The sequence below is a fragment of the Zonotrichia albicollis genome, chromosome 2 (genome assembly GCF_047830755.1).
Source record: "Zonotrichia albicollis isolate bZonAlb1 chromosome 2, bZonAlb1.hap1, whole genome shotgun sequence".
Classification (NCBI taxonomy): domain Eukaryota; kingdom Metazoa; phylum Chordata; class Aves; order Passeriformes; family Passerellidae; genus Zonotrichia; species Zonotrichia albicollis.
The window spans coordinates 103,226,615-103,254,475 of record NC_133820.1 but is presented as its reverse complement, the minus strand read 5'-3'; the positions used below and the strand labels follow the sequence as shown (position 1 = coordinate 103,254,475).

Below are 27,861 nucleotides of genomic sequence, written 5' to 3'. Positions count from 1 at the left end.
AGCCATTTATTACATTTCTTTATGGAATTGAAGGACACAAGTGCCAAGCAATAACATCTCAGTATAAGAAAGGTGCATCTGCTGGTACAGTGACTTGAGAAAAGTAAAAGTTGTTCTCTGGATATGATTATTTCAAAATATTACATCTTAGCAACGGGATAATCAAAATCTATATTTCTTTAAAAAAAAGCCAACAAACTAGATTTCATGTTGACTAATCAGAAAATATGCAATGGATTTCTTTGTCCATGCTGGTGCTGAACTGCAGTGGTGAGCAGTTCTCTTCACAGTTAAAGGAAATGAGTCACAGACTGCAGAGCTGCTCAAGCTGCGGCCCATGCAAGGTGTGCTCAGTCTCACAGGCAACAGTGATCACAGAGCTCCTTCTTCACCGTCCCAAGGGCGAGAGAGCAAACTCTTAACCAAGCAGGGACATCAGTAGACTAATCCCATACACATGTCACTAACACTTACAGCAAATGAGATAATACCTAAATACAGCTATGCTCCTACCTGTGGAGAAACTCATTGAGGTCCTGGGTAGACTCCGCTACAACACAATTGGAAAACTATGAGACAGGTGCTTAAGATCTCATTCTAGTCAGTAGAAGTCTAATTAACACAAACAAGAGAGTCCAGAGAGCCAGTCAGCTCCCCCCAGTGCAGACACACATGCTTGGTCAGCCATGTTATTGATATTGAGCCACTGACAACAGAAACTTCCAGGAAAATGACAAAATCTACACTGATGCAAAGCAAGCCCCAAGCACCTTATCCCCCTCCTGGCACGTCCAGCTCAGCTCACCACCTCTGGCCACATAGATACCACAAGTCTTCTCAACAGAAATCTAAGGAAAATAAGATGTAAAGCAAATCTTAATGAAGCAGAAAATAACTCTCAGAGCTAAGTCTTACTTCAACACATACTCATACAATTTGTTTAAACCTACACAGAGAAGCCTAACTGTAGTAAGTTAACATAGATTTGTAATAAAAGTCACTTTTTGTGATGCAAATATTTATTTCTCTGTGTTAAAATTTGTCCTGAAGGTGTTACATTTTATTGTGATCAATGTGAAGAAGCAAAAGATGATTGTGTTATCTTCATTTCCTTTGTCCTGAAGGTGTTACATTTTATTGTGATCAACGTGAAGAAGCAAAGAAGATTGTGTTATCTTCATTTCCTTAAAACAGATTTCTCTTTTTTTGATTTCTGAGCAGGAAAGATGAAGCATCCTCAAACTCATCCTAGACACTCCTGTAAGCTAAAATGGAGTAGTACTGCATGAAGGAGAGAAATCAGCATGAAAGAGGCCACTCTTCCAAAATTAATCTCTTGGAAAAAACAAAACCAAATGTGATCTTGGTTGTTCTGATACAATCAATGGGATTCTCTCATCACCACTGCAATGAGTAAAAACCTGCTGCAGAAAACAAATACCAAGATTCTTTGCTTTACAGCAACAGGTTTGTGTCACAGACACATTTTATGAAAAATCCTTTTGTTAGGATCTTTTCTCCTAAGAAGCCGAGAGGCCTCAGAAACTAAATGCATGCAATAATTATCTGCTGCTGTGGAATGCAACAGGTGCATCTTTGATTGGTCTCATGTGGTTGTTTTTAATTAATGGCCAATCACAGTCCTGCTGTATCAGACTCTCTGATCAATCACAAGATTTTATTATCATTCCTTTCCTTTCCTTGCTAGTCTTCTGATGAAATTCTTCCTTCTATTCTTTTAGTATAGTTTTAATATATAATTTTCTTTTAATGTAATATATATCATAAAATAATAAATCAGCCTTCTGAAACATGGAGTCAGATTCTTGTCTCTTCCCTTGTCCTGGGACCCCTAGGAACACTGCCACAGGTTTGCATCACCTACATAACTGCAGGACAAACAATGTTCTATGAGCAGCAAACACACAAAGCTTTTTTAAAAAACACAAAGGTTTTTTATTGACCAAATCACATGGACCCCAAATTTTTTTGCCAAGCCTCAGCTTCTCTTTCTCCATAGTAACTCTAGTCCCTGTCCTGCCTTGTCCTTGAAGCCTTCTGACACAATCTCCAGTTGTGATCCTGAGCCATGCACATGCTCACTGGGCTCCTGGCAGCAAATGGAGCAGGTAACTCCTTGGCTGGAGCTGTAGCCTTCCTTGAGGGAAAGGGGGCACTTGTCTGTCCACATCTCTCTAATCTTGACACTGACTTCCACAAAACTTGCAGAAACTGACTCTGCTTTTGGAGACCTGTCAGATTTGCTTGATAGGGACTAGTGGGATGAAAGATGTTTGGAAGAGGCAGGCCTGATTTACAGCAGCTGTGTAAGCCAAGCTAAAATAAGAAGGTGGAAATTTAAATAAAGGCCTCACTTTAATTGCAGATTGCGTTTTTGACAGCTCATGCAGTTCATCTTGAGCAATCAAATAACAGAAGTTCAGGTACAGAAATATCATGCTAATAAGCTAAGAAGAAATGACTCAATTTCTGTATGAAAAGGCAAGAATTCTGTAAGATAATTAAAGAATGCTGGTAGGAGACAAGATAAAGACAACTGCTTTCCTTTCCATTCTCTTCCCCTTCCATGCATGCCACAGGTGTCCTCAGTGGATCAAGTTCTGTCCATTTCCCAAATCACCTTTTTTTAGACCCACTGAAAATCAAAATAATACCTTTTCCAAGTTTAGCCATGCTGCAGGCAGCTGAGGGAGAGTCACACCCCCTGGGAGCAATTCAGATATTCTGCCTCTGTAAAATGGGGATTGCCAAGGGCTGCCCCTTGGCACGTCTGCAGTTCTTATACACAACTTTGGAAACAGGAGCACACATGGGTTTGGGCTTGCAGGGATGGAGAAGAAAAACTTCAGAATGAGGGCAGGAGATGGTCACTCACTTTTTCCACTTACCTGAACAAAATAGCTGAGTTAGGGGCTGCCTCTGAAACCTTCCAGACAGACTGACACCCACTCCTGGGCTATTCCAGAGAGAACTTCTCCCAGCTCAATACACACCTCCATTTCAGAGGCCTCACTTCAGCTACAGTACTCAAGCCAGAAACAAGGACACTTTCCAGTATCAAAGAAGACTTTTTTCATGTACCAGCTGAAAGCAAACACACGCTTTTACTTGATCAAGTTTACCTGGTCTGGTGTAAAGTGACTCTGCATATGGCAGGGAGATTGCAAATAGATGATTTTAAAAGTCTTCTCCAACCTGAATTGTTCTGTGATTCTATGAAATGTGCAAGCACCAAACTGACTTGGAAACAGTAATTTAAAAGAAGCAGGAAGAAGCTATGTGATAGCACCAGCACATATCATGTCTACAGGTATTTTTAGAACAGAAGAAAGAAGATAGCTAAAGTAGATAAAAATATAGGAACTTCCACAAAGTAAGTCTTACTATGACTGTGGAGCCTTCCACTTCCTGTCAAGATTTAAGATACCTGAGTGCAAATTTTTAAATCAGTTTGTTTTAACTGACTCTCCATACCCTCAGCACTGTTAAAAGTATTATTAAGCAAAGCAGTAGATATATCAACATCACTTAACCACTACAGTAGGTTTGCTCTCTACTGGTTTTGAACCTGAAAGAGAAACTTACATATTATTTGAAACTACATAAGATTCAAAATTTCCTTTGTTCACACCTAAAGTAATTTTTACCGCTTTACCACTTCACAAAGATCTTGCTGTTCACAACATGATGTGTCAGCCCCATCTATTTGCTCACACACCTACATAACTCCCAGGGAAGGAGCAAAACAATGAAGTGTGTCCATAAGGGCGCTGTCTTTGAATGACCAGCTGCTGCATGAGAGCTGATGTCAGAGCAGCTTCTTGTTGAAGAAATGGGACTGGAGCCCACCTGACCGAGCCCCCAGGGCCACACTGCTGTAGCCCCCCAGCACAGCTTAAGCAACTATTCCTCTGAGCTCCAGTCCCAGAAATAGCTCACACAGATGAGATAAATTTTCAGGGAAATGTAAAAAAGCAGCACATAACACATGTTAGGAAGCAGCATGAGATGATGTGCTCTGCTTTGACAATGTAAGAACTAGACAGATGCTAAAGGAGAAATAACACTGTGTGCATTTCTGTACCTGTTTCCCCACGTTCATAGAGCATTCCCTGCACCACTCCAAGATCCCACAGATGACAGGTCCTCTCTGTGCTTCAGAGCAGCTCCTGGTGACCATGGCTGTTCTTCACTGTCACCCATCCCCAGCAAGAGCATTTGCTTCTCTTCTAACCCCCACACTTCCTGTGCATCTTTTTTTTCTTCCCCAGCCAAGATTTCTATCTTACTGGTTAGCACCAACTCCTAATTTTCATATTTTATTTCATTTTTTTGTTCTGCATTTCATGAAGTTTCAAACTCAGTTTCTCTACTGAGACATTTAAACTGAAAGAGGGCAGATTCAGACTAGATATAAGGAAGAAACATTTTATGATGAAGGTGGTGAGGCATGGGAAGAGGTTGCCCAGAGAAGTTGTGGATGCTCCATTGCTGGAAACATTCAAGCTCAGGCTGGATGGGACTTTGAGCAACCTGGTCTAGTGGAAAGTATCCCTGCCCTTGGCAGGGGGGTTAGAACTTGATGATCTTTGGAGGTTCTTTCTAATCCAAACCATTGAATGACTCCATGATTTTAAAATTATCTTGTTCTCTCTGAATTACTGCAGTTTGCTACCTTGATGTGTCACACTGAATGGAAACCACTGATCTCTGGTGAGTTATTATACCACCTGGTCAAAGAGGAAAATGTGCCACATAGGAAAACTCATGGCTCCACCACTCAGCAGTTTCTAAATGCTATCAAAATTTCACTCAAACATCTTTTGTTGTACACAGACAGACCAACAAGCTGATGATTACATATGCTGTCATTTCCATACTAATTTCAAAGAGGATTTTAAACCAACAAATGTAATGAGTGGAATGGCTCATTACAAGCCACAGGTTTCTGAGAACTGTAGGTACAAAAGCTTGATTGCATCCTGCCATGGAAGGTATTTGCACACCCAGAAGTTTTCTTTAGGGAAGTTGAATGTGATAGAAACCCTCACTAGACAGAACTGTTGGATCCAAAGGAACCACTATCACATGGATTAGTTTCTTCATTATGTGATCTAATGGAAAGATGAACAAGGATTTTGCTCTCCCCAAGATATTGGTTACCAAAATATGAAAAAGTAGCAGTCCTACAAATGCAGTTCAGTTTAAAAAACCCGAATCAACCAACCAACTAACCAAAGAAAAACCCCAAAAAAACCACAACAAAACAAAAACAAAAACCCCAAACCAACCCAGAATAAATTTATGCTTTACAGCAGGCACAAATATCTGCCTTCTGCAGCACACACATTCAATGGCACCGGAGAAGAATTGGCTCCCAAAAGGTGACACAGCATGAGGTAAAAAGCTGACCTAACTAATAACTGGAAGAAATCACTGAAATCAAACAGTTTTACATCAAAGTGCAGCTACTGCAAATAAGTCAAGAGAGGGCACATGGATCCATTTTCCTCAAGCCGTTTGCTTTGTCGCCTTCTCGTCACTGTAACCCTGACACAAGTCTTCCTTCTCCATGGAAGCAAACACAGGTGATTGTTCCTCGTGTCCCATGCATATCTGCTCCAAGACGTATTGGCCAACACCTGAATTACTTCAAATCAAGCATTTTAATGGTTCACATTACTTGGGTCCAGTAGTGAAAGCTGACATGTTTCAGCAGTGTCCTAGTGGATAATTCCCTAATATGTGTGACACCAAAACTGCCTGGGAGATGCAGGATTCATAGAAAACCTCCTGACACACCATCCGCCATCCCTGCAAAGTCCTGAGGGAGCGCTTTCACCACAAGGCCGCAGCAGCCGAGGGGGCTCTCAGGGCAGCCGATCCCTGTAGGAGCCCTGGCAGAGACACCGTGGAACCACAGAGTGTACTGAGCTAGAAGGGACCCACAGGGATCATGGCGCAAACCCCGACCCTGCACATCCCCAAGGGACACACGGTGTCCAAAAGCTCCTGGAGCTCTGTCAGGCTTGGTGCTGAGGCCACTTCCCCGGGGAGTGTTCCAGTGCTCAGCCATACTCTGGGTGAAGAAGCTTCTCCCGATATCCAACCTAAACCTGCCCTGACTCAGCTCCAAGCCGTTCCCTCGGGCCACATTCCACGGACAATCTTTCGCTTCGAAACTGTGCCGAAGCCCCTCACCACAAATTTCTCCCTCTCTCCACAGTACGGGCCGTAAAGTCCCAGCACATGTTTATTTAGGGCGTGTGGAGGCAGTGGGGGGATGTCCCGGGCGGCCTCAGCGCTCCCGGAACGCCGCGCTCGGGGCGCTGTTTCCGGGAGGGAGGGAAGGCGGGGGGGCGGGTTTGGGCGCTGCACCGGCGGGCGGCCCGCGGTCCCTCGGCGGCTCCGGCATCCAGGACGGCGCGGGAGGGAGACCGGGAAGGAGGGAGGATGAACCTGGAGCGGCTCAGGAAGCGAGTGCGCCAGTACATCGACCAGGTGAGCGCCCTGAGGGGCTGCTGGGGAAGGGGCGGCAGGGCCACGGGTTCTCCTCGAGGAAAAACCGCGCTCGGCGTGGCTCCCGCAGAGAGGGAGGCCGGGGAGCAGTGCCGGCCTCTGCAAGCGGCGGAGAGGGCGTGAATTCGTGATGGTGCCCGTGAATTTGTAATGGTGAATTCGTGATGGTGCCCGTGAATTTGTAATGGTGAATTCGTGATGGTGCCCGTGAATTTGTAATGGTGAATTCGTGATGGTGCCCGTGAATCTGTAATGGTGAATTTGTGATGGTGCCCGTGAATTTGTAATGGTGAATTCGTGATGGTGCCCGTGAATCTGTAATGGTGAATTTGTGATGGTGCCCCGTTCTCCCGAAGGGGAAGGAGCGGCGGTCACACCGGGGTGCGGCGGGCCGGAAAAGCCGCCTGTGGGTGTCCAGCAGGAGCCGGGGCCTCCTGGCGGCTTTTCCTGGTTTCCCCCTGGTGTGGAGAAGGAGGAGCGGAGCCGCCGCGGGGCCGCTGTGTAGCGAAGGTGTATTTGCAGGATCCCGCCCTCGGGTTGTGCAAGCTGGGCCGTGCCTGCCTAAGGCAGGGGAAATGGCCTCTATCGCACCCGGGCAGGCTCAGGTTAAGTTGGACATCAGAAGAAAAAAATCTCTTCGCTGAAATGGTGATTAGGCTTGGAACCGACTTCCAGGGCAGTGGTGCAGTCACCCTTCTTGCAAGTGGACGTGACTCTCGGTGATATGGTTTAGTGACCATGGTGGGCTCTGGCAAAGCTCGGGCTTGATTATCTTGGATGGCTTTTCCAGCCTTAATGATTCTGTGATCATTACAAGAGGGAATGAATTCAAACTAAGAGGAGTTATGTTTAGATGAGATATGAGGATGAAATTCCTTACTGTGAGGGTGGAACTTGAAACTGGATGCCCCATCCTTGGAAGTGTCCAAGGCCTGGTTGGATGAGGCTTTGAGCAGCCTGGTCTAGTTTAGTTTAAACCTGGAAGGTGTGTCTGGCCCTGGCAGGTTAGAACGAGACAATCTTTAAGGTCTGTTCTGAGGCAGACCATTCTGTGATTCCCTGGCTGGTGATGAAGCTGCCCATCACACTCCTGCAGAGCTGCAGACGCCTCGTAGGAGGGCAGGGTTGTTTTCGTTTGTTGATGGATTCAGCAATTATGTTGCTGCAGGGCAAAAAAAGAAAAAAAAAGACACACAAGGAAAAATACATAAATAAATTAGGTTAAATGTAGCATCAAACTGTTCTGCTCTTCTTCCAGTTCAGACTTGGTGCAGGCATCACTGCTGAGAAAAGCACACCCCTTTAAATCAGCAAAGGCATTTCTCTGTGTGGCCAGCAAGTCTGACTGAAAGGCTAATTAGGGACCTAGGCTAATTTGGTGGGTTTGATAGGTTTGGTTTGCTGCTCTCATTTGTGTTAAACTGTTTCACCAAGCTGTTTTGCCACACAGCCTTGCACTTCTGTGGAAGGGGCATCAGGAGGAGCATAAAATTGCTTTTTTGTGCAATAATGTGTCATCCTATAGTACTGTAAAAGTGCTCAACAGAAGTCATGCAGTGCCTTGTAGGCCTGGATTATACCATTCTTTTGGGGTGTTGAGGTAATAATTTAAATTATCTTTTCTTGTAGACAGCTACTAAATGTGTGTGGGGTTGCTTTGTGGGTTTTTGTGGATTTTTTTCCCCCTTGGGAGTGCAGATTGAAACCAAACTATTCTCTCTGACAAATTTGCTGGGTATTATTAATCCCCATCAAGTAGGAAATGTAGGAACACATGATAGAAGAGACCACTGAGGTGGTGTAGTGCTTTGTGAGGGCTGGGACAGCATCAGTGTGTGCCTGTCAGAGCAGACTGCCAGAGCTGCCCTCCCACAGCACACACAGTCTCTGAGGTTCTGAGCAGGCTGCAATGGTGCAGGAGGGGAGAGAAGCCACCAAGGCTTGCTCAGTTGTCAGAGAGCCACAGAGTGGTTTGGGTTGAAGGGACCTTAAAGAAGATCTGGTTCCACCTTCCACTGCAACAGGCTGCTCAGCCTCATCCAGCCTGGCCTTGGACACTTCCAGGGATGGGGCACCCACAGTTAATCTGAGCAATCTGTTCCAGTGCCTCACCGCTCACAGCAAAGAACTTCCTCCTAAAAGCTAAACCTACTTTCTTTTTCAGTTTTAATCCATTCCTCCTTGTCCTCTTGCTACATGCTCTTGTAAAGTCTTACAAATCCTTGCAATGGCAGGGTATTTGTTAAGTGTCCAGCATATCCTGGGAATCATATTAGGTTTCCTTGCATGGACTGGGATAAAAAAGAGCAGCAAGAATCCCTGGTGATTATCCCAGGAGAAAATCCCAGCCAGTTCTGTGAGATTTTTGCCTGACACCCCAAATCTGGTGGCAACTTTAGCAGGGTCAGTGGGATGTATCTGCAAATTCTGCTTTTGTCTGATCTCTGGTTGCCACCACTCCTACCTATTTCACTCACTTCTGCCAAAGTGGAGTCTCAAGAGTGAAAATGTGTTTCCAAGCAAAAGGGGAAATGCATGCAGGCACTATGGATTTATGTGAAGTTGAAGCGTCTTGACTGGAGAATGAACGTTTCTTGATCAGAGCTGGTGCTGCTGAAGTTACCTGAAGTAATTTTGGTGCCCTTTTTTATATACAGTATTGTCTTTTTTTCTGAAATGTAGCATTTTTTTAAACTGGAGATGGGGATTCTTGCTACTTTTCCAGTGATGGCAATTCCACTAATGACCTGTTGCCATACTTACACAGCACATAACTTTTGGTCAAAGATACCTGCAGTATTGGCCCTTTTGAACTATTTTTTGATGTTACAAAGATCTGAAATGTGAATCACCATTCATTGAGACTACATGCACAAGATATTACCTCTGACTGATGTACAATGAATTTCAAAATTATTCAATAAAGCCAACCCCAAAGGAATACTAATTATTTCTATCATGCTTTTACAGCAACAGTATCAAAGTGCCCTGTTCTGGGCTGACAAAGTAGCTTCACTCTCTCATGGTAAGTGGTCACTTTTTACATTGTATTTTATGGACTTCTTTCTGATAGTGTTGTGTTTTGGTGGGGTTTTAGTGCTGTATGGCCAAATATTGACATTTTGAGTTTGGTTTAAGTGCATTTTTGTGATCTTTGGAATGCCATTTTCCTAAATAGAGCAGAGCTCATCTTCCTTGACTTTTGAACTTTGTGTTAAAATTCATGTTTGAACAAACCTTAAGGTTTGCTTTCCTTAAGAAACAAAAAAACAGGAGCACCAAGAGAGCATGGTGGTTTCCCCCAGGACTCAGGGTTGCCCTGGTGATGAGTACAAAGTGTGTTTACACTCAGAGGAGTCGATGCTGCCCGTGGCCTCTGGCACTCACACTTCTTAAAGTGATCCCAGGGACTTGATCCCACAAAGGCTTTGGTTGCCAGTGAGGTAGGAGGGCACTAACCTGTGCTTCTGAAGTTGCAGCTCCAAGCTATGGAAGTCTAGTGCTTTCACTCTTGTTAGGTCCCCACTGATCTTTTTATTGAGAGAGACATTTATGGGTTGTTTTTTTCTGCCCTATATCCAAGAGCAGGGTAGCCTGCAACTGCTGTTTTTTTAATCTGTATCACTGTGGTCTCCTTCTCATGACACACCTCTATTGTGACATTCTTTGTATTCACTGTCCAGTGCACCATTTGAGGTCTTTAAAGTTAAAATCTGATTATCTTTTAATTTTAATCTCTCACTGATCGATACTGTAAGTACTTTATACACATTTATAAATAAAAGTTTGTAACTCAGTCAGATGCTAGAGTATTGGGAAGATACTTCTGTATTAAAATGTTTGAAGCTATGTTGTAAAGCAATGGTTTATAATTTGCTCTTTTACTTTAGAGGAACCACAGGATATCTACTGGCTGGCCCAATGCCTTTACCTGACAGCTCAGTACCACAGGGCAGCGCACGCCCTTCGATCACGGAAGCTGGATAAGGTGAGTCCTTTTGGTCAAAGACAGGCTACTGTCACCCCTCTTTTAAGGCTCTGCTGCTAACCACAGTGACTTCTTCACCATCACAGTAAGAAAAGTAATTAAGAAAGCTGCATTATTTAGTTTATAAGGCCCTGTGTTCAGTCAGTCAGGTTTATAGCATTGTCCCCAAACAGGGCCACAGGAAAGAGAAGGGGTCTGAGGATGTAACTGCAGCAGGTATGGGAAGGTGGATTGTCACTTCACATGTAGTTGTTTCAATTTTCCTTCTGCTCTGGTGACAAGTGGTAAAGACAAGAGTCAAGTAAGTTCCTTTGAGAACTTACTAGTAGAGAAAGGATTACAGGCTTGGTAAGGAAGGACTTTTGGTGGTGAAAGGGGTGAAGAAGCCGTAGCACTGGAAAAGGAGAGAGCAAAAGGGACTTGAGCAGTGTAAGCAAACATGTTTACTTTTTATAACTGATGTGTATGAAACTTTTCTTTCAGTTGTATGAGGCATGTCGCTACCTTGCAGCCAGATGTCACGTGAGTACACATTTTAACCTCTACTGGAAACAAGCTAAACTAAATAAAAGACATCTTGGGAAGATTAGGTACCTGACAGGCATATATATATATGTATATATATATATGTATATATATATATGTATATATATGTATATGTATATGTATTATGTATATATATATGTGTTCATTGGAACAACAGGTTTAAATTTTCTGACAGTTGATTTCGTTCTTTAACTTTCAGTTGGGTCACTGCAGCATCCATTGTGGCACTAATTGGAAGGAATCCAACTGACCTTTTTCCCAGGAAATACTCCTCTAATATTTTGTGGGAAAAGAATGGGAACCATTTTTGTCTCATGTCTTCGTGCTTACACTTTTATTTGCTTGGTTGTAATCTGACCAGAGGAGATGTGATTTATGGTGGTATAACTACAGTTAGTAGCTTTGTACTTCTGTATAAGATCTCATACATAAAAGGTGAAATGCAGTGCTTTCAGAGACACAGCTGAATCAATTGGTAGATTAAATATACAGAAATTTGAAATAGAATAATGTGCTGCTTATAGAATAAGATGATGGTATTTTATTAAAACCTGTGTTAACTATTTTTAAAACCTTACCTGTTTCTCTGCATAATTGTGAATAATACATTTTTCTGTACATGCTTTATTTTATAATTTTTGCATAATTTTGCATAGTATAGATGACCAGTGAAAGAGCTAACTGCAATTATAAAATGACAAATGGCCAAATAAGAAAATGCATGCATGAAAAACCTGCTGATAAACACTAGTTATTATAACCTATGCCTTTGAAACATGATGCTGTGTTTATTGGTGCTTTATGTACAAATTCTTCAAAACCTTGTTTTTTACATGCACATGTTTGGTTAGTATGCTGCAAAAGAGCATCAACAGGCCTTGGATATTCTTGATATGGAGGAGCCAATCAACAAACGACTTTTTGAAAAGTACTTGAAGAATGAAAGTGGGTTGAAAGATTCTACCACAGACTGGGAGATGTCACAGTCCTCAGTAAGTGACATTATTTTTAAAAACATTTTTGTAGGAAAAAAACCTGTGAAGTCAGAAAGTGATTTCACAGCTGTATGAATCTGATAGTGCATTGAAGCTTTCTTTTTCAGCTAACATAATTTTCAGAAATGCTGAATCATTCTTCTTTCAGTCACACATTGTGTCTTAGCTTGCCTGTATGAAAGTAACCCAAAATAAGCAATGCTTTTCAACAACTTCTTATAAATTATTTGCAGATGCTTTGCAGGAACTTCATGATATAGCATAGGTTTTTACAGTCTTTAGCTCTTTCTTGATCATGTGTCCTAACACTGCTTTCAATTGGGCTGCAGGTTCTGAGATAACAAAGCAAGTTTTTTTTCTCCTCCAGTTATTTTTAATGAAATACTTCATAATCACTCAAGTGTTGTTCTCAGTGGGATATTCTTTGATCACATTTGTGAAAATTATGTGAGGTGAAGGTGAAATTTTTGAAGCTCAGTGAAAAAATTCTGTGTAGACACACAGTTTAAAGAGATTGGTGTGGTGTGTAGGCTGAAGAGTCTGTGAAGAGCTGTTAGTTTCAGAGGTACAAATTAAAATTTCTTAGCTGAAATTACAGTGTAGGTGATTGACAGATGGCATTTTCCCTGGAAGACTGAAGTAGCAAAGTGGGTTACATTGCTGATGTGAACTGATTTTGAGTGCTGATATAATGGGATTAAAGGATTGTTTAGTCTGATGATAGAGGTGGGTAATGTGTTAACTTTCTCTTTTGCTGACACTTTTGTGGCCTTCTGACTGAACTGAGTACCCATCAAGGGAATTTGGAAAGAACATGTTAGTCAATAAACATTGTAGCACAACTGGTAATTATGGGCTTTCACTGTTTCCTTTTGTGGAATGTCTATGTTTTGGATTGAAAACAAGGATATATTTTTCTGTTCAGAACAATTGATTGAGTCCATTGATTTGGCCTTTTTCACCTCTACTGTGGTGATTCTTGTCTTGCATGAAATATGTGGTTTAATGGTCAGCAAAGAAGTGTATTGCCTTTGGAAGGGACAATTTCTCCATGTTGGATATGAAGGGAATTTAGTATAATTATGTTACAACTCAGTATCAGAGAGCTGGATTAGAATTAGAAAAGATAAACTCTGCGCTCTATGGTTTATTTTGAGCATCTGTTTGTTTGGCAGTAGGTAACCTGACAGAGAGTGCTTCGGGTTTTTCTTTGAGATAGTAGAGACAACTTTTTATTTAAAGACAGCACTAGAAAACCAGGTTCTATCATACATGAAATACTTTCTACTTTCCAGGGAGCACATTTGATTTGTGCTGAAAACTAAATTGCAAACAATGATTCAGTCTTTGACCTCCAGTCCTGCTTTTCCACCAGATCAAGAGCTCTATATGCCTTTTACGAGGGAAGATCTATGATGCTTTGGACAATAGAACCCTGGCAACTTACAGCTACAAAGAGGCCTTGAAGCTGGATGTTTACTGCTTTGAAGCATTTGATCTTTTAACTTCACACCATATGCTGACAGCACAGGAAGGTCTGGAGAGAAGTATTTCTCAAACACAAGTAAAATTTACCTGCTTTCTCAAGATGTGTTTTCCTAGATAAAAATTAAGGCAGTACAACAAGTAACAGACTCCAAAATGTTTGGAACAGAAAATGTGTTAAATGAGTGAAAATTATCATCTGTGCAAATTTGCATTTGAACTTTTATTTTTCAGTCCTGCAGTGCTAAGAGTTGAAAGAAACACAATAACCCAACTGTCCTGCTTGTTAGCTCCTGAAGCTCTTCTGCTCTGCCCAGCCCAAAGTTTTGTCCCGTGTTCTCAATTTCATAGGCTTTGAACCAATGAAACCCTCCTGGGCTTTGCTTAGGCATTAGTTAATAGAGCATTCCAAGTGATAACATTTGACATGTGGAGTAAATAAAAATAATGGTGTGTTATTTCATCTTTATTACATTTTATTTTAAAGTGTAGAAGGAGTAACTAATTAATCCTAAATTTCCAAAATTAGTAGTGTTATCTGTTTCAGTGTATCTGTGCTGTTATAGTCCTTGCAGTTGGGATGACCATCATAAAATCCTTTGTATCTCTAAGGTCTTGAAATGTTGGATCATGCTGTTTCTTCTGTAATATGACCATTTCAATGTTTTTTAATTCATATAGAAAAAGAACTCCTTGAATCTCTACCTCTTAATAGACAATGTACAGGAGAAGAGCAGGAATTGCTTCACTTTTTATTTGAGAATAAATTGAAAAAGGTAAGTCCCAAAAATCTGGATAATTCATTGAAATTCTTGACTTTGGGTGTAAATTTTCTTGGATCTCATTTATTCAGAACATGGAAATAATTATGGACTTTGTAATTTTTAAAATTTTTGATGCAGTACATCTCACTTTATGCAGTAGTATAACAGTTTTCTGTTGATTGTTTTCTGCTGTGGTAGCAACTTGAAATTCTGATTAATGTTTTTGAAAATTTATTTATTGAGAAACTTCTAGTTTCCCAACTTCTAGGCTGGGAAAAGGAATAGAGTTAGTAGCATAGACAAAACATCCATTACCTGAAAATAGTAGGCTGTAAGAACATCATTCCAGATTATTCTTATCCAAAGACAAGGTGATAAGGAGCATTAAAAATATATATTGCTCAGTTTTAATTTCTACAGCCTACATGAAACATATTGGCAAGCATCTTTTGTGTCCTAAATGAGCTTTTAAATACATTTTAAAGAAGCATTTTACCAAATACAGGTTTTATGTACTTTCAGATTAAAAATAAAAATTTTAAGAACTTTAGAGCTTCTTAAATATTCTTTTAGGACTAAAAATGATAATACTTATACCATCTGATTTTAGTTTAGTTTTTGTTTCAAATGTTGTTTCTTTTGTCTTTCAGTATAATAAACCCAGTGAAACACTGATTCCTGAATCAGTAGATGGTCTTCAGGAAAACCTGGATGTGGTAGTATCCCTAGCAGAAAGGCATTATTACAACTGTGACTTCAAAATGTGTTATAAACTTACTTCAGTGTAAGTGTGCAAAGCAACTTTCAGGTTTTTTTCTCATATGGTGGAATGTAATAATTATACCTGGACTTAGAGAAAATGTTGTTGTTCAATGGGTAAACATACATAACAATTTGATATGTATTGCAATGTACATGTCATGTGTTATATGTGTCTCAGGTATTTAAAATGTGTGCTTTGTGTCTGGCTAGACATGGTATAATTATAATACACATCAGAAGTCTCCAAGGTAAAACTCAGCTTAATCAGCACTGTGCTGAACCACCCTTCATCCACCCTCTTCCTTATTCTGGTACCTTCAATCACTGTGCTCTCTGCTTCCTTCTTGTTTGGCCTTCAGAATGAACTGGTTTGAATCAGTTGGTTGGTTAGGAAGTTTGATTTGTCTGACCAATAGCAGTTACAGTGTTATTGACAGTGACCAAAAGATATTATTAATTTAAAAGCCAGCCTGTCATTTCTAATTCTGATGGCCAAGTATTGTGTACCAGTTTGTACACAGCCCAGGCGTGTGCTGCTGCTGGGGCAGGGGCTCACAACGCTGCCATGGTTTGCTCTCAGCTGCTGTAGGTCTGCACTCATGGATGTGTTTCTGAATGGAAACAGGAAGGAATTCTGTTTCTGAAAGGAAACAGAATTTTACAGCTGAGCCAAACGTGATTCTGAAGGCATACTGCCTGCCTGGTGTTAACCTCAGGAAGTTGAGGATTGTTGTTTGAAAGCTGCTGTCAAATGTATGGAAAAGATGAACAGAAATGTTGTTTGCTGTCTGCTGGTTAAATTTGAAGTAACCTGTAAAACAAAAGAGAATTCTATTCTGATTTTCTAATTGTATATTCATCTTGAAAGAATTTTCTGTTATCCTCTTTTGTTAAGCTAAATTAAGTGTTGTATTTCTGGTCTAAAGAGAGCCTTTATTATGCTGTTAATAGCTGTGCTTTAATCATAAATAGTTTTCTAATGCCTAAAGTGGCAACTAACTGGAACATTACATGCTATACAAGCAGTTTGCTTTTAACACATTAAAGTTTTTGAAGTGTGCATTACAGTTTTTTTAATTATTTTATTTTTTAGAGTGATGGAAAAAGATCCCTTCCATGCGAATTGTTTACCTGTACATATAGGGACACTTGTGGAGCTTAACAAAGCAAATGGTAAGGAACACAGCATTTAATACAACTCAACAGAAGGCTCTAAAGCCCCAGTTTTAGTAAAGAATTAAAGATGCCAAGAAACCCCTTTATATACCATATAAAAAATTACATCTATTTTTCCTCCTCTTGAAACCTGCTGTTTCAAGAAAACAGTGGCAATTGATAAAAAAGGGAATTTCAGAGCTGACAGCAGGATTAGGGGAAGTAGATGTGCAAAGAGTTGATGGTCATGAGTGTAGCTGTCTTTTAACCACTGCACTGTGTAGCCAGGAGGCCTGTGAGCTGCACTGCCTCATCCCTGTCATTGTGATTTCTGTTTCCAGGTGATCTTTGTACAGTATCGGGCTGCACTTTTTCTGCTTAAGAATAAAATATAAAAAATAAACTAGAAAGTAATCTTCAGCAATGGTGTATGCTTAGGTGGACATGAGAAAAAATTCTAGAGTCTCCTTGCTTTTGCTGTTGTGGAGGCCTCTCTTTAGTTCAAACAAATTAATAATCATGCAACACTTTGATTGGAATTACAGTAATAGCTTACTTGCAGCTGGGGTAGCTTTTTCTCATTCCAGAATGCATATCAAACAAGGGAGTAGCTTGAATATCTTTAAAATCAATTGGAAAATAGAATAAGGAGCTCATATGCTGTGCAGTCTCTCAGGATGGTGCATTATATATACACAAATAGGTCATTAGGTGTGCTGGTACTTCTTGGGGATTAGTGAATGTTATTTTACAGTTAAGTACATCTGAAAATGGGGCCACTACTCTGATTTTTCTTCTAAATCTGCCTTGAGAAGCATTATGTACAGAAGTTAATGTTTTGTAAGCCAGTTGTAATACTGTTTTTTTTCTGAGCTGAGATACAGTGCTCCAGGACAATCTCATTGGTTTAAGAGCACTGTACTCTGGAAAAATAGAAACTTTACATACCCTGATGCTATTTCCTTTGAAATTGCATATTGTTATCCTATTCCTGATTACTGCTGCTATTAGGAAACCTGTAGTAAGTTATTCCAGTAACTAGAATTATTATTTTTACTAAAAAAGTAATCACTTGGAATTATTCCAAATAATATAATAATTTATTTGCTTTTGTCCTATTTTCAGCATATTAATGCACAAGACTCTACTTTGAAATGGATCTAGCCAGTATGTTATACCTTTTAGATGTAGGAAGTTGAATAGTGTTTTACCTTGACAAGGTACATTCAAGTGTAATACTACTGGCATTTATTGTAATGTATAGTAATGACCTAAGTTATTGCAGAATTCTTAAAGGGTGGGAAAACAGAGCTGCTTATTTATGTCTTGTGAAGACTGCTTCACAAGAGGGTTGTTTTGGTTGGGTTTTCTTTAGCTAATTGCAAAACTGAATCTATTTTGAGGCAACTTGAAGCATTTTAACTAAAACAAAACATTTTGTTCATTTGTGAATTAATAATGTTAGATGTTCTGTATATTTTGTATGGAAAGCTAAAAGACTTGAAACATCTAAGTGTTTTAGAATGTTTTAATTTTCTTTTCTTGTTTCTTCCCACTATGTAGAACTTTTCTATCTTTCTCACAAACTGGTGGACTTGTACCCAAATAATCCTGTAAGTTGTTCTAAATTTTTGTTGTGAGGCAGTTTCTTTTTTTAGGTGAAAGCACATAAAAGTTGTAATGTATTAGTTTGAGCTACAGAATTCAAAATCTGTTTCTGGTATGAAGTTTGTAGAAATGGTTCACTCCTTTTATGTTCTCTACACTGTAATTTCTTTACTCCAAGGTTCTTTTTTTAAAATTAAGTACCTGTAAAAGGTATTCAGTGCCAGTTATTTACTTTGATTAATAATTTAAAACAAATGCTGCAGTAATAAATGTCTACATGTCTCTGAGCAACCTTTTCCAGTGTTTGATCACCTTCACAGTAAAAATTGTTTTTCTTTGACTTGATCTTAATTTCCCATCCTGCAACTTGTACCCATTGCTTCCTGTCCTATTACTGCACCCCTGAAAAGAATCTGGCTCTGTCTTGTATTCCCTACCATTAAATAATTGAAGACAGCAGGAAGCTTCCCACTTAGCTCTTCATGAGGCTGAGGAAGCCCCAGTTAGAAAGGTACCTGCCAGCAGTTCCAGCTTATCTGTAATACCAAATAATTTGAAGAGCTGACTGATTTCAGTGGAAATGTTCCTAACTTCTCTAATGACCATGTCTTCCTCTCTTTTGATGCTTCACGGTGTGAAGTGTGATGTATCTAATAATATTCTATTTTGATTTTAATGTGTAGGTGTCATGGTTTGCAGTAGGATGCTATTATCTCATGGTTGGCCACAAAAATGAACATGCTAGAAGATATCTCAGGTAATTTTTTTTTCTGTTTTTCTTAGTGAATCTGTTGCTCACTTGCTAAGTAAGCATTTATTGTTTGTGATTGTTTGAAGCTCATAAAGAGAGGCCTCAATAAACTGGTTGCTATTTAAATACTTTCATTGCCATCCTTTTTTTGGTATAGCAGTTTGGACCTCATCTGTAGAAATACTTTAAAAATGAGGAAGACTAATGTGGTGTCTCTCTAGGCAGTGACCTTCCTGTTCTGGGCAGGTGTAGTCCCTGCAGTTGCTCATGTTGCTGAGCTAATTACAGCTGTGGGTGATCAGGCCTCAGTTCTCAGTTGAGGGACACTCAGGTATTCTCCCAGGTTCAGGTTTCATATCTGAAAGGAAAGAATTATATGGAAAATCCCAATGTTTGGCTGTCCAGTTCCTTCTGTGCACAAGTGGGCTTTTTAGCTTTTTAGGTTTGGTCAGTGCTGTTTTCTGTAGGTGTTCTGTATGTGCAATGAATATCAGCACTGGGGAGCAGGACCTTGCTGTGAAGCAGGGCATTTGTTCTGGTGCTGTAAGCTCAAACTGAGAGGGCATAAATCAACCTGTAAGACTAATTTTTCCTGAGACCTTTACAGACAATATATGTAAAGATGGGTTAGTCATGTATACTTTTAAAATGTCTGGTTATTATGAGTAAAATATTTAAATTCCTTACAAATAGCACTGCGAAATTCTTCAAGCAGTTGTCCTGAGTGATATATTTGGTTTTGGTGCTGAAATAAAAAATATCTTTAAATGTACAAGCATCTCTAGACAGCAAGAAAGTATCTGTGGATGTATACTCTGATCAAAATTCAGAGTAGTTCTGGCAAAAGGGAAAAGAGGTCTGCTGAAAGTGAAATAGTAACAAGATGCTTAAATATCTTGGAGAACAATTATAGTGTTAAAGCTAACAAGGCTAGGGACAACTGTGGGCTACACAGTGGTTTCCAGAAAAGAAACTTGAAGACACAGTCAAATATCTACATATCTTTCATTGCTGTTATGGGTGGAAGATAAAAAGGTTTGAAAGTTTATATCTAAAATGTTTAGATAGTGTCTAAATTTTATATCTAAATTGTTCTAATGTTTGAAACTTTAGATATAAAGTTTTGTCTCAGAAGACAGAGAACAAACCATTCTCTAGGATCTGTCGTGGGAAATAATGAGTTTAACTCTGACAGACAAAATTTAGATTATATGTTAGGAAAAAAGTAAGTTGTTAAGGATAGTTAAGCAATATGATAGAATACCTAAGGAACATGTATTACTTCCATGTCAGAAGCTTTTAAGAAAAGACTGGGCACACTTGTTATGAGCTGTTTAGTTATGAACACCCTTGCCTTCAAATTCAGAAAGTAATCTACAGAGCTTTCTAATGTTCTTGTCAAGTCCACCTTTCTGTGAAGTCTCTGGGTTGATGTCTTGATGCTCAGGTTGCAGGTTTCAGTTTAAGACTTGAGTGACATTTTGTATACTTCCCTGATGCATGGCCTGTGATGTGACAAATGCTCATCTTCTTCAAAGCTAGCAGAATTAGATGGCAAAATTTCAACTTGGATGTTCATTTGGTATATCATATCCTTCTTCTTAAACTTGGATTTAATAGAATATATTTATTTCAAAATGTATAGCTAGGATTTTGCAATGAATTTTGAGTCACTGCTAATGTTTCCTGTATTTTATTTAATCCACCTACTATATAATTATGTTCAGTAATATCAAATAATTCCTCCTGTCTGTGAACAGTAGCAGAAATAATGAAATCAATTCACAAGAATGTGTGATCCTTCTAAGTGCAAAATAGTTTGAACTTTTAAAATGAGCTTTGTTTATCACTGGTTATTACTGACAATTATCTTAATAGATAACCTAACCATGTAGCATAGCATTGCTGTCTGAGTAGACATCTGAAGCAGATGAAATTTAATTTCAGATGTGTTTGCTTGTGACTTGCTCTTGTTTTTAGCAAAGCCACAACGCTGGAGCGAACCTATGGCCCTGCATGGATAGCATATGGACATTCCTTTGCAGTGGAGAGTGAGCATGACCAGGCAATGGCTGCGTACTTCACAGCTGCACAGCTCATGAAAGGGTCTGTACAAACATCATATTTGGGAAGATTCAAATGAATCCATAAGTAGTGTAGAATATTGACTTCCATCTATTAGTTTCTCTGGCTCTGGATTGGAGGCGCTTGAGATGGTAGTTCACGTTCGGACTCAGATGTTTATTATTTCTTATCAGTAAAACAGTTTCACAACTATTAGTTTAGTAGCTTTTCATTAGCAAGGCACAAAATGGATGACTATATCTTGTTATAAGGTCTTTTAAGACTAAACTATCTAATTAAGAAAGGACACTTAGATCATTTTTTCCTTTTAATCCAATAACTGATCTTTAGAAGCCCGCAATGCGGACTTTTCTGTCCAATTACAAAACATCACCCAAACCCATGAAGAAGAAGAAAAAGGAAGGTAAAAAAGAGCAACCTGCCTCTACCCTAAAACCTCCATCTGGCTTCATATTTATTTCCATATTCTAAAACCCCAAACTCCAAGTCTTCCACCCTGTGATATTACACACTTCTAACCAACTACACACCAGTAATCCCAGTGCTGTCAATCAATTTTGGAAGCCTTCTCCACAGCCTCAAGTCAATTGTAGTGTTCTCTTGTGGGTCAGTGCCTTTAAGCACAGAAAATTCTCAGCATCCAGGATTCCAACATACATCCCTTTAAACAGTAGCAATGCATTTGCAACAATTATGTGGTAAAGAACAAGGGAGGGAAAACATCCCCAATAATTTAACCATCTACTTTCAACTGCATTATTGTGATTATTATTCTGATTTTGTAAGTTCTAAAGTCAAGTTTTATGTATAGGTAATCTAAGTTCTGCCTGAACATCTTCTGAAATTTGTGAATCATGGTTGTCATACCAGCTCATCAATTGCTGCATAGTAATAGTTTGAACAGCTCTTTCATGCTGTGGGAGGGGGTTGTAAAATGAGTCGTGAACTAATTGTGTCATATCGCATATAAAAGTATCACATTTGACTGTAGTTACTGGGAAATGTAATTCTTTTATCAATTACTTCTTCCATGTTCTATTTGTAAATTAAATGTATGAATGAAATTAGGGGAAAAACCATCAGAACTAGACTTAAGTGCTGAGAAAATACATGTGATTGCAGGGCAGGTTACAATGATCTATTGGAATTTAGTCTCTTGTTAAACAGAGATGTAAAATCTTTTACCGTTCCCCTTAGGTTAGTAGTCCATTTAAATCAGCTTTTACTTGTATGTCCCTAAACATATGCAAAAAGTTGGCATGTCTTTATAGTTTGTGACTCTGTTTTTGACAACCACACAGAAACAAACCTGCACTTTGTTTTATGGTTTTTAGGTGTCATTTGCCTATGCTCTATATTGGACTGGAATATGGTTTGACCAACAACTCCAAGTTGGCTGAACGGTTTTTCAGCCAAGCTTTAAGCATTGCACCTGAAGATCCTTTTGTTATGCACGAAGTTGGAGTGGTGGCATTTCAAAACGGAGAGTAAGCTTGCAAAATGTGATCAAATACTATCTTAAACATGTATTATTCTTAATTGTAATGTACCAATATATCTAAAGTATCTAAAGTACTTATATTGAACTGTAGTGTCTTTTGGTCATAGTTTAGATGGTCTTAAACCCTTGCTTTCTACATTGTTCTTCCTTGTGTAAGATTGAACAAGAACAGAATTTAATGCTCGAGGAACATCCAGAGATTGATGCTATCTCCTGTGTGCCTTTCATTGTGTAGTTGAATGCCTGAAAAGGCATCTATCTGCACACATATTATAAAAGTTTGTACAGCAATACATTTTGTCAGCTCAGGAGGTTCCAAATTTATTCTGGGGGAAAAAGCTCTAACCTATATAAGAATTGTTTAGCCAGTATTTTTCGTTTGATTCTGATTTTGTTTTTGTTTTGTCTTGTTAGCTCTTAGGACCACAATGCAAAATATAGCTAAATGTAAATTACCGGGTTTTACATCTAATTTCACTCATATGATGAAATAATGTCATAGAAATCTTTTTTGAATACAGTTTTCTCATACTGCTGATGAAACCTCTTCACTAATTTACTTGTCTTTCCCCCCACCCCTTCAATCCTTAGCTGGAAAACTGCAGAAAAGTGGTTCCTTGATGCACTGGAGAAAATCAAAGCTATTGGAAATGAGGTATTTATTCTAGTAACATGCAAGATCATAAATTTATAAAACTCCTGCAAATTCTGTAATAGCTTGTGACAAAACATGTCGTGCTTATTTTAAGATACAAGTAATGCAGTATAAATTTTATTTTGAAACTGTGCCTAGGCTGAGACTTGATTTCACTTTTTCTAGTTAAGTAGAAAACAAGTTTTGTTTGGTTTGCATCAAGTTTTAATAACACTGACCCTTTAAAGAAATATTATTAGCTTTGGGGAATGTAAAAAATATAAAAATTAGTTGTTGAATAAATGTTTTTAGCTTGTGTGTTTTGTTAAGAGTTTAAAATGCTTGTGGAATTTTTCTTATTCATTAACAAAATTCCCTATTCATTTGTATATTTTGTTTTTTTAAAGTAGACAAAATTTAATTACAGTCTAGGAAGCTGCAGTGATTTGAATTGTTGCATTATTTTGCAGGTAACAGTTGATAAGTGGGAGCCTTTATTGAACAACTTGGGACATGTCTGCAGAAAACTCAAGTAAGCAGAGAGTACTGGGGCTCCATTTCTCTGTAATGCTGCACAAATGTTTTCTCCCTCCTTTATATCAAGATGGTGTACCACATGAGAGCAGTGTAGAATTACCCTGTAAGAATAAGATTCTCTAAATCAGCTTGTGTACAAAACTGCATTAACCAACCCTTATATCCTGTTTATTACACAAAAGTCAAAGTACTTTATGTAAAAGCTTTTCTTTAACTATTGATTCTTATTAGGGAATTAGTTGGAGGCTTTTAGATGCTTGTATAGATGTGAATTTTAACTCTTCACTGTCCCAGTCCTCACATACTGAAATGTCCTCTGATTATTATATGAATACATAATTAACATAAAGGTAGGTTTATGACAATTAATTGCTTGGATTAGCAGTTACTATTTTTTACTTAAGTGAAATATTCAGTGGCATGAATTATAACACAGCAAGGGAGTCTTACTTTATGTTTTTTAGAACAATACTATTTAATATTTCATTTCCATAAAATTTTTATTGTATTTTTTTTTGAACAATACTATTTAATATTTCATTTCCATTTTCCATATTCCATTTTCCATTCAATGAATAGAAAAAGTGTAAAGCACATATATATATACATACAAGTGTTAACAGTTTTAACAAAGACATTTTTCTCATTAATTACCTTAATCTGACTTGAACCAGTCCTTTCTTTTGTTCAATCAATGCAATTTTTAAAAAATACTTTTAGTGGTTTTAATTGCTCAATTGGTGTACACTGTAATTTTTGTTTCAAAGCTGCTAATGAGAATGTGATTATGGTAGATGAAAGCTGTACTTCTGCTTTGGCTTTGGTAATAATTGCTTTGTGCTTTAATTGCCAATTAGTCTTCATTTTCATTATGAAATAAGGACGTATAACAGTTACTCCTTGTGCCAAAATCAAACAAAAGGCACTGCTTCTGAAATCTGTTCATGAGTATAATTGCAGGATTTTTTCAAACACTTGTTTTGTTTATAATTATTTTTGTCTTTTTAAAATTTCTACAGCAGTTTAACTAACTGCTTACATCATGCTTTGTACAACTTTTAATATTTGCTCAGGTTCAGAAATCAAAGCTAAAATATTTCTGCATCCATGTAAACTATCTTCCAAGAAAATCAAGCTGAGAATTTAGGCAGCTATACATATGCTTTGACATCTTAAAAAACTCTGTAGTAACTAATTTAGTAGTGTCTGTAATACATAATATGGCTATTATGAAAAACTTGTTGGATCTATGTCTACTCACTAGTATTATGTGGTTGAAATTTCAAAGCAGTATATTCAAATACAGTGGTAGTAGTCAATTGGATGTGTAAATACTATGAGTGGAAGTGAAATTGAAATCATGTGAAAGATCTGTGCAGCAAGCAAACATTTGCTTAATTTTTCTGCCTCAGTTGTTACTTGATGCCCTCTAACAACTTTGTGTGTTCCTCATTGCATAATTTCATTATCAGTTTGGATATTAAAATTTCTTATAACAGGTGATATCTGTCTTTAACAATGTAGAACTAGGATGTCAAATGTGACAATTTAATTTCTCAGAGTAATGCTGTAGTGTACATTTAATCCTTGTTTTATAAAATAACAAATGAAATAATCAGTGTAGTTAATAGACAGTTTTCAAACAGGTTTGTATTTGATAGATACCATGGATATGTGTAAACCTCCTTTTCTGATAGAGTGTGTTGCAAAATGATGAAGGTACCAGTGTGTGCAGCACTCAAGGGCTGTGATATTTCTGCCCAGAGAGCTTGAATTGTGTGATTTAGTCTCATACTGCTCCTTCTCTCCCTCAGGAAGGCAAATGAAAGCAACAGAAAGAAAGCCAGTGCTACAAGGAGCAGCACTAAACATCTAAAGCAATTTACCATATCAAACAGCTAAGATCTCCAAATGGGACCTAGCTGTAGGCAGCTGTTTTCCTACATAAGGAGAACAATGATTTTTCAATTACACTGAGGAAGAAAATTGTCAATATCCATGAGCCTTTTGTACATTCTATTACTATGTTCAGAGTGCAAAGCAATAATTTTCAAGTTCTGGCACAATTGTGTTCCGCTTTGCTAAGAAAATACCCACAGGGCACTGTAAAGCTTACTAACAGATGTCCTGTACTTACCCCTACCAGGAAGTACGAAGAAGCACTGGAATACCATCGCCAGGCTCTGGTGTTGATCCCTCAGAATGCTTCTACTTACTCTGCCATTGGCTACATACACAGCCTCATGGGCAATTTTGAAAGTGCCATTGACTATTTCCACACGGTATGTAACTGCCTGCAGCTGAAGGGCTGGCCACAGATTCTGTTACTTACTCTTTCACTCTGGTTTGGGTTTGGAACAAAGAACCAGCATTTTTTCCAGCCTCCAAATGAGTGTTTATTTTATAGTCTTAATTTATTTATTTTTCTTAAATCTTCTATATTTTATTGGTTAGGTAAAAAATGGCCTCTTCGGCAAACTTTGAATTGCAATTTACGTATTATGTACATAAGCTTCTCATGCACGTGAAATAATTTTAAATACTTCCAACTTAGAAATTTTACAGTAAGTAAACAGCAGCATATGTTGTAGCTCATATGTGAATGATTTCCTGTCTGTATCTATGTTCTTTTCTGGTTTTGGTTTTGTACTTTCCTTGCTTACTACTTCAGCCAGTTCATATGATAGTGTTATTTTGGTTGTGCAGTGTTTTGCTTTTACAGTGAAGACTATGCTCAGCTAGCATTGTGGAACAACAAACCAACAAACTGAACCACTGCAGACTTATGAAGTAAATGTTTTTATTTGATGCTAAATACTTTTTACTGGTTTTTTTCAATAGGCCCTTGGTCTCAGGCGGGATGACACATTTTCGGTCACAATGCTCGGCCACTGCATAGAAATGTACATTGGTGATTCTGAAGCCTATATTGGTAAGTCTCTGACTTATGTGTCTCGTGAAGTCATTGAGTCCTTTGAGAGGACTGTTATGTCAAGGGCTGCCTACCACTACCTAATTAACTCACAAAGTAGAGGATGTCTTTCTTGGGGTTTTTTGGGTTGGTTTTTTTAATGGCTAAGTGAGTCAGAACTTAGCAGATGACCACTGGTTTTTGTGAGCAGCATGACAGTACTCTCACCAGCATAAATAAAAGAAACACTTTGTCATTAAAGGTGTCAATGGTTTCTTTTATAGAAAATATTTATTTGTGGCATCTTAGATTGCATAGGGAATGGGGGAAAAATTCAACAGAAGTATGGAGTTAGGAAATAAGAGCACTAATGCTAATGTTGTTGCAGAGCAAGGTATTTTCACCTTGTCAAAACTTGTCTCTGTGGAGACAGGATAGGTTCTTCTGACTACAAAAATACAGCTTTATATATGGTTTAAAAAAAGTGCTTCATAACAGTAATACATTATATTGCCATGGGTTTAAATTTTCTATGAAGTATTTTCCCTGCAAAAACAGCTTCTATATTTTTTAATAGATTTCTGCTTCATTGAACTTAGTGATTTATCTGTAGTGAACACAGTTGATGTCTTGTCAAGCATGTTAAGAAGGCTGAAGCCTTAAAAGTAAAAGCCATCTGTGTGCTCTAGTGCTTTTCCTGCAGATTTTTCACACAATTGAAACAGATGTTTCTTCTCAATATTGTCTTGCTCCATATGTAGTCACTTAACACATCTGGAAGAACCATGCAGCCATGTGATATGCATTAATGCAAACCAAGCTGTGTGTAACTTAAACAAGAAAAAAGCCCCCTGGAGAATTGGGAAGGGAATTGGCAATTACTTCTCAAAACACACTTTTGAAACTGAGTTGTGTTTCTTGTATTGTGCTTTTTTGAGAAAGGAGGCTGCTGGATTTTTTCAGAACAACTCATTCAGCTTCAGTCATTAAGCAGCAGCAGCTCCTTGATGATCTGAAAGCAGAGAATTATAGTAGTTTTTGAATTATAGTTTCTTTGAGATTACATTTTTTGTGAGTATTCATTTGAAATAAACTACTGGTTTGTCTGTTTTCCTAGGAACAGAGATCAAAGACAAATTAAGATGTTATGACTTTGATGTACACACAGTGAAGACATTAAAGAACATAATTTCACCTCCCTGGGATTTCAGAGAATTCGACATAGAAAGACAAACTGTGGATGAAAGTGGCATAGTAACATTAGAGACATCAAATCAAAGGAAAAGTACAGATACCAGTCGCCCATTGGAAGAAACATTTGAGATTGAAATGAATGAAAGTGATATGATGTTAGAAACATCAATGTCAGACCATAGTACGTGACCATAAATACTGGTAGAGAGCTCATTTTGTCTAAGTGTACTATGTTTGTTTTAGCATTTTTGTTATGGTGTTGTACTTTCATGAATTTGCTATTTTTTATATGAATTCAAACTACTATGTACTTAACACCAGGAGTTTTATAGTTCCTGCTTTATAAATATTCCTTTTCTGATTCCTCATGAATCCCCATCTGAATCAAGAAGACCTCATTGCATT

At 38.5% G+C, this 27,861-nt stretch overlaps 1 protein-coding gene across 2 annotated transcripts; it reads left to right on the top strand.

The window, feature by feature from the left end:
• Positions 1 to 6,377: 6,377 nt before the first annotated feature.
• Positions 6,378 to 27,817, top strand: CDC16 (cell division cycle 16). Of its 2 annotated transcripts, none has more exons than XM_005487989.4 (18): positions 6,378 to 6,522; positions 9,511 to 9,565; positions 10,431 to 10,528; positions 11,012 to 11,050; positions 11,926 to 12,066; positions 13,445 to 13,604; positions 14,236 to 14,330; positions 14,969 to 15,102; positions 16,174 to 16,253; positions 17,799 to 17,848; positions 18,527 to 18,600; positions 20,575 to 20,700; positions 22,014 to 22,166; positions 22,772 to 22,835; positions 23,285 to 23,346; positions 25,498 to 25,633; positions 26,193 to 26,283; positions 27,380 to 27,817. In XM_005487989.4, the coding sequence occupies exons 1-18, from the start codon at positions 6,475 to 6,477 to the stop codon at positions 27,643 to 27,645; spliced, it is 1,872 nt and encodes a 623-aa protein (XP_005488046.2). In that variant the 5' UTR covers positions 6,378 to 6,474; the 3' UTR covers positions 27,646 to 27,817. The 2 variants fall into 2 exon arrangements, with proteins under 2 accessions (XP_005488046.2, XP_026649854.2); XM_026794053.2 differs by lacking the exon at positions 6,378 to 6,522 and adding an exon at positions 11,274 to 11,466 and having other exon boundaries at positions 9,521 to 9,565.
• The last annotated feature ends 44 nt before the right edge of the window (positions 27,818 to 27,861 follow it).

Bases quoted from the DNA above. Each gene is read 5' to 3' on its own strand.
- CDC16 (XM_005487989.4), top strand. From the start codon at position 6,475: ATGAACCTGGAGCGGCTCAGGAAGCGAGTGCGCCAGTACATCGACCAG. The intron at 22,167-22,771 runs GTAAGCTTGCAA...TTCAATCCTTAG, and splicing joins GTGGCATTTCAAAACGGAGA to CTGGAAAACTGCAGAAAAGT. The intron at 22,836-23,284 runs GTATTTATTCTA...ATTATTTTGCAG, and splicing joins TCAAAGCTATTGGAAATGAG to GTAACAGTTGATAAGTGGGA.